This window comes from Cucurbita maxima, unplaced genomic scaffold (assembly GCF_002738345.1).
Source record: "Cucurbita maxima cultivar Rimu unplaced genomic scaffold, Cmax_1.0 Cma_Scf00078, whole genome shotgun sequence".
Taxonomy (NCBI): domain Eukaryota; kingdom Viridiplantae; phylum Streptophyta; class Magnoliopsida; order Cucurbitales; family Cucurbitaceae; genus Cucurbita; species Cucurbita maxima.
Genome location: NW_019272094.1, coordinates 1 through 7503, shown reverse-complemented (window position 1 = coordinate 7503; position 7503 = coordinate 1). Strand labels below are relative to the sequence as shown.

At 34.0% G+C, this 7503-nt stretch overlaps 1 protein-coding gene across 1 annotated transcript; it reads left to right on the top strand.

Moving 5' to 3' along the window:
• Window positions 1-2963: 2963 nt before the first annotated feature.
• Window positions 2964-4924, top strand: LOC111472560 (exopolygalacturonase-like). The gene is made up of 4 exons (XM_023118160.1): window positions 2964-3343; window positions 3429-3731; window positions 3837-4355; window positions 4443-4924. Exons 1-4 carry the CDS (start codon window positions 3203-3205, stop codon window positions 4704-4706), a joined length of 1227 nt encoding a protein of 408 aa, XP_022973928.1. The 5' UTR covers window positions 2964-3202; the 3' UTR covers window positions 4707-4924.
• The last annotated feature ends 2579 nt before the right edge of the window (window positions 4925-7503 follow it).

The window sequence follows — 7503 nt, the reverse complement described above, 5'->3', positions numbered from 1 at the left end:
TGCACCACCTCCCACCAACAAATATCTATTTGGATCAAATAGTGCGTCAAAAATTATTACTAACAAAGTTTTGCTAACTCTACGAAAAATATATTCTTAAGTGTTAGATCAATCTGATTAGACATGAATTTAATAACACTTTGATAACGTTGGAACATGGGAATAGTAACCTATGAAATGCTCTAATGCAACGCCTACCATAGTAAACTTATTACAAATGTCTAAAAGTTTTTTTAATTGAGAATGATATCTTGATTATTTTATTTTTAATAGATTTAAATTACTTTTGTTTATTCATTTTCGATAGGTCAATTTTGGTCCCACGGGATCATTTTAATCTCTTCATTTTCATTTTCTATCTCGCACTCCTTTTAAATATAGTCTATATGTATTAAATGGATTCCATTATGTATAAAATGTAGTTTAAAATATTGCCGACAGAAATTCGAGTAGTCGTATTTAAAAAGTATATAGACCAAAATGAATCAAATTCAAAAATACAAGAACAAAAAAGAACGTAGAGATATTAAAATGATCAAATGTCAAAAGGGATCCTATATAGTCAAACCATACATGTCTATGTTGAATAAAAAAAAAAAAAAACTTAGGCATGGTATTAATTCTATAAAATTGGCTACTCTTTGTAAGGGAGTAACTCAGGTTTGTATGGAGTAATGTGGATCTATACACCTGAAGAAACCAACTAATTATTCTTGGAGCTTGTTTGAATTGACTTTTGAAACGCTTTAAAATATTTTTAAATGTAAGAAAATATACTTTAAACGCATGCATTTCCTTAAATATAAGAAGATTAATCTCAAAATTTTGTTTGTCTCGTTAATTTTTAGATTCTAAAAAAAAAAAAAAAGTTTAATAGATCTGGCTAATAAATATTTGAACTTTCCATTTGTGTTTACTCTGTTCGGTTTTTAAAAATTAAATGATATTTTAAATATAAATTTAATACAATATCCACCTTACTCAGAAAGTTTGATCCACTATTCTTACTATTGACGCAAAAATTACGGGTCTAGGTAGGATCCCTAAGTCTCCAACTCGACTACACAGTCATCTCGATCACGTTACTTCACATTTATCTAGAAAGAAAAATTAAAAATAATTTTGATGAGTAATTAATTTACGCCTGACTTGCTAACTTATCATAAACAAATTTTATTATTTTTTCGGAATATTTTGAGTTTTATTCACAATGGGTTAATTTTAGGTTTTTGGTCTCCATATAGTCCTCCATCCAACCATTGCCTTGGCTCCTAGTCTCATCTACTAGGACCTCTCTATTGACATTAAGGTGTTCTAGCAACTGTTTACTACAAATTTTAGACTCGTATGCAAGGCTCGCTCTCGGTCAAATACGGTTTGTCTACTAAACTCTCTGGTCAGAAATATTCATTGTTCCGAACTTGGCACACATCGCATTGGTCACGGATTTTGCAGGGATTAGTAGACTAAGAATACTCATTCACATCTCCACATCGTAAATAGTTCATAAGCATAAACTAGAGTCATACATCATACTTACTAATCATGATTCTCTACTATGCTCACATTTTAGGCATGGATTCATGATTATTATTATTATTATTATTATTTAACGCATGCCATTTACATGCATTCAACGTTTGTAGCTCTTAATCCCATGGTACATGCTTGTTTAGGAGTTTCGATATACTACTTACATGAATCGTCAATTCCTTTGCTTTCATAATGGTTCATAATATGGTAATTTCGTCACAAATTCTCTTAATTTGACCTATATCTAATGATTTTCAAAGTTAGTATAAGCTAATATTGATAAAACAGGTCAAAAGGAGTTGAACAGAACGAGCGGAAACTTGAAATAAGCCTCCACGACCCACATGCGTACTACACTCGTTGACCCACATGTCCCACTCCTTGGTTACTCGCACCTCCATGTGCGCGCGAAGCCTATGCACAGATGCGTCGTTCAACCTCGAAATAGCCTGAAATTCTAATTTTTTTCATCATTTCATTCCATACCCCTCACATGATATCCACCGACTTCATAATTCACGGTGGGTTATCATCCCAGAAAGGAAAATAATATCTTTGAGTTTAACCCCATTGGGCTCAATTTTGTTTCTTTTCTTGTTTTCTTTAGAAAAGAAACTTTAAGGGAATTCATTGACAAAAGGAACAAGAACAGCCCAAGGAGGTAGAGGGAACCCTGCCCAAACACTACAAGGTGGCACAAATCGAAGATGGTGACCTATTTTCTGCAAGAGACCGCATAAAGATCCAAGAAAAAAACACAGCTGAAGGGGAGCTTGATCAAACCAAGTGTACTCCGCATAATGTATCACAAGCAACCCTACAACTCCATTCATCCGAAATAATCGAGAAAACCACAGATAAAACTATGTACATTTATATGTCCCAAATGATAATTGATAGTGAATGAATGTGATTCTTGAGCGGATTCTAAAAAATAGATTACAAATTCTCTAGAGCTGATTCTGAAAAACATACGGCAACTGCGCCCAATAGAATGCATCAATCACGTAACAAGACATGCGAAGAATTGAGAGAAAATTGGATCAAGGGTTTGTCCATTAGGATTGGAAATGGACAAGCCCGACTAAGCAATTGGGCATGGACGGGCTTCGACTGACCAATATTGCTGAAAAATGACTAAAGAAAACTTTTTCCATCACATAGTTTTAACATATTTTTGATACACGCCGATAACAATAAAATCAAAAATATTTATTCTCATTAATATATTTCTCAAGAGAAAAAGAGGAAAAATTGTGAGATAGGAATAAAAGTAAGAAAAGTAGGGAGTAATAGTTTGAACACTAATATTTTTTTTATTTTAAAGAAGTTTTTGATAAATTCTTTTGGGATAATTTTTGTTGTGGTTCATTTGTTGAAAATTGTGGTAGGTACATTTATCTAGCATAGAAATTTAATAAAGGAATTAGGCTCTCCAACTAGACCAGTCCTCCATCATTTAAGGTAAAACTAATTATAGGGTCTGCCTTAAACCACATACTTAGTTTTTAACCAATTTAGCTAGTTTGAATTGGTTATTTCTGTGTTTGTATATAAAGAGAGTTTGAGTTGGTGACTGCATTCAAATCCATTCTTATTTCTAAGAAGTTTGGGAATTTGAACCAAAAGAAAATAAGGCAAGGTAGGAGAGGCAAGTGAACTAGAAAGGATGGGATTGATATCAAAGTTTATGGCATTAATACCACTGCTGCTATTGTTATTGTTGGTGTCTGATGCTACCGCTGATGCTACTAGCGGTGTTTTTGATATTACGAAATTTGGTGCCAAACCTAATGCTGATGTTACTCAAGTACGTGTACATTTGTTTACGTTGATAAACCAAAATTTCATTTTGTACGAAATATTTTTCTCAAATGAAATGCTTGAATTCACAGGCTTTAGCAGATGCATGGAAGGAAGCATGTGCGTCGGCTACTCCAAGTAAAGTATTAGTTCCAAAAGGAACTTATCAATTAGGAGCATCGAGGCTCAAAGGTCCATGTAAAAGTCCTATTGAGCTTCTAGTTGAAGGAACATTACAAGCTTCTCCTACCGACACGGAAGGAGATGGGTTGCTTGTTATGGAATACGTCGATCATTTGACATTGACCGGTACTGGAGTCTTCGATGGCCAAGGAAAAGCTGGTTGGGAAAAGAATGATTGCCACCTGAAGAAAATATGCAAAAAGCTTCCCATGGTAAATGCTCATACTACTTTAATTATAAAAAGAACCCATAATTTTGGTTAGCATTATATGTTTTAACACGGGAGTGTTTTTTCTTTGTTTGTTTAAAATGAGCAGAATTTGAAGTTCAATTTCATCACAAACTCGATAGTGAAGGACATAACTTCATTGGATAGCAAGAATTTTCATATCAATGTTTTGGCCGGCAAGAATCTTACCTTCGATCACCTGAAAATTACTGCACCAGAGAATAGTCCCAACACCGATGGAATTCACTTGGGTGATTCAGAGGACGTTTACATTCTCAATACCGCAATCGCAACGGGAGATGATTGTATATCCGTCGGATACACTAACAGAAAAATAACCATTAGTGATGTTACTTGCGGACCGGGACATGGCATTAGCATAGGCAGCTTGGGCAAGTATAAAACTGAAAAAGAAGTGGTAGGAGTTACAGTGAAGAAATGCAAATTAATCGGTACTACAAATGGTGTCAGGATCAAATCATGGCCAGATTCTGCCGTCTCATACCCAGCCTCTGACATGCATTTTGAAGATATTGAGATGGAAAATGTTGCTAACCCAATCATCATAGATCAAGAATATTGTCCATGGAATCAATGCAACCGAAAGGTATGTATTAAAATCGTCGGACCTCGTTGGTTTCCAACTTATTATCTTTTGATTAAGTATTAATTAATGTTTATTTTGAACATCCAGGTTCCATCAACAATTAAGATTAGCAAAGTTAGTTTCAAGAATATCAAGGGCACATCTTCTACTCCGGTTGCAGTCAAACTTGTTTGCAGTAAAAGTCATCCATGTGAGGATGTGGAAATTGCTGATATTGACCTCACTTATAGTGGTAAACAAGGGCCAATTGTGTCTGAGTGTGCAAATGTGAAACCAAAAATTTCTGGAAAGCAAAACCCTCCCATCTGTGCTAAACCAGCGCCACCTGAGACCACTCCGTCAACTGATTGAATAATCTTTTAACGCTGACAAATGTTTTAAACCATTCTTCCTGTCATTTTTATTTTAGCTTTCAAAATTCGGTTTGCAACATGCCACGATCTTGGGCATGTTTTCAATAATTGTATTTTTTACATTTGGGAGAAAAAATACTTAACGATTCTATTTTTCTACTGTAATATAAGTCGCTACCACACAATTGACATTGCTTTGAAGGAGGAGAAGATCATGAATTCAGTATCACACTGTTCGTGGAGGTTCCTTAGAATGGAAAAACTACAAATGGAAAGTGATTAAAATTTATATCGAATAATAGAAAGTGATTAAAATTTATATCAAATAAATAATTTTAAAAAACACCGCAATATGGATTATTGGAACACCATTAAAATTTCAAAATCTATTATATAAAATATACAAGGACTTATCCTAGTGGGCGTAGTGAGTTCAAAATCCTAATTTGAATAAAAATGATGTCCATAGAAATAAGGTAAAAATTAGTTTTAGATAAAAGAAGCAAACATGTTGATAGATATAAAAATAATTCTAGAAAGAGAGGAGTTAAGAAATATTTTGAAACAACTTAAAAAGGGGAGGGATTATTTGTAAACATATCAAAATTTTGTTGGGTATTTGAGGAGAAAGGGAGAAGTGAAGTACTTTGGGAGCCTCCATTGATCACAAAAATGTCAGCTTATTGGTAGAAAAGCTTTGACGAGGATGAAGATCGACTTGAGAAGCCTCGACCATGAGAGACCCCTACTCTCTCTAGTCAAAATGTTAGTGCTTGATGATTTATAATAAAATGTAGAAGAAAAGGAGTGTATGAAACAGTAAAAAGGTGCTTAAAATCAAAACCCTAATCCGGGACCATTTGAAGCATGTTTTAAAAAAACTGTAACGATCGATGTTTTTCGAAAGTTTCCTTAGGAATGATCGAGCTCGATGATTTTGAATAAAATGTCGAAGAAAAGGAGGGTATAAAACAGTAAAATAGTGCTTGAAATCGAAATCCTAATCCGGAACGTTTCGATAAAAAAAAAAAAAAAGGAGTGTATAAAAAATCGAAACCCTAATTTTCGACATTCTTTTCTAAATCATCAAGGTTGATCATTCACCAAGAAAATTTTGAAAAACATCAACCGTTACTCATTATTTTTAGCACGTACTTCAAAAGTCCGGAATTAAGTTTTTCGAAATTCTCTTGGGGAATTTTCAACCTTGATGATTTAGAATAGAATGTCGAAGAAAAGGAGTGTATAAAACAGCAAAAAAGTGTTTAAAATCGAAACCCAAATTTTATTACCATTTCCTACATTTTCGACCCTTGTAAAGTTGTTTTTGACCTTTTTTAGGGCATTTTAAGTCGGTTCAGACTCCTATTTGCTCAAATTTTGATATTTTTTTTTACCTAAAATTCGGAGCAATCAATATGTTTAGCTAAACTAAGTTTAATAATATGTCCTAAGAACACCTATAAAATAGTTAGGGAATCTAGGCCAAACAAGCGAGTGACTCTACCTTTGTTGGTTGGAAGGATCGTATGATGAAGCATGCCTGCCCTGCGCCCCTACATGCACAGAATTAGGAATGTTATGCGATTTTAAGTATGTTATGTGATGACCTATGATGCCATGGTATGAATGTGTGTGATGCCATGCTACGTCATGATATGTAATGCCATGTGAAGCCATGTTATGAATGTGTGTGATATAAGTCATGATAAGTACTATTCATACATGATTCATGTGTGTACTATGACATGAATCGAAGGAAAAACGAAATGATTCTTATTATATACTATGATTTTAAGCTATGGGGGACCTCATGCATTCATCAATGTCATGTGCATAAGGATATTTCCTCGTTATGTTATGTTCGTACAGACGCGTACCTTCGATATTTTTGTTCATCATCATATCATGTGAGCCTTTCACTCTGTGGTGTCCGGCGACGCATTAGCATGTTTAGCTCGATGAAGTCAGACCCCCAGGGGAACGTATACGAGTCCGCCTGCTAGGTCCATGTGTGCGTGCGTGGGCCGTGTATGGGGAAGTATCACACATCCAACCCTACCTAAACTGGAAGGAACGTAAGCTCATGATACATTGTTTTAAAAGATAGGTTCCATCATGTATGTGTACGTTTGCATTACCTGTCTCCAACAATGAGGTTACTTACTGCGTATTTACTAAAATACTTAAGCTACATGCTATCCTCATGTTTCATGTAAAGGTAAAGCGTCCATGCACGGATAACGATGAATGATGGAATGGTCATGGAAGCTGAGATAGGACGGTAATATGCATTGTTTTCAAGTAATAGTTCCATAGGTAGCTTTCCATTTTCATTCTAAAAATCTATGTTAATGTTTTATTTTGACGATGTTATTATATTTATTTATTGTTTTAAATTAAACATATAAGTTCATGGCTTCTTGTTTTATTTAGATTTTCGCATATGTTATTAAAGACATGCATGTAATGACATCCGTGATCTAGGTAAGAAAATTAGGGGCATTACACTATTACTTAGACAAGTTAGAGTAACCTCATAAACCTTACTTCCTCAAACTACCATTTCATTTATGTCGGCTAAATTGATTTTTTAAAGTTAATTATGAGATTTTTAAAATAATTAAAAGAACTAATCCAACTGAGTCAACTCAGCTCCTAAGCAGAAATATTTCCTTTCAATCAACTAAAATACCCTCATCTATCATAGAGTTTGGTTACAGTCAATTTTTATTTCAAGTTCATTGTTATTAATTATTATATTATTGAATGAAATTAATTTTAAGCTAGGTTTT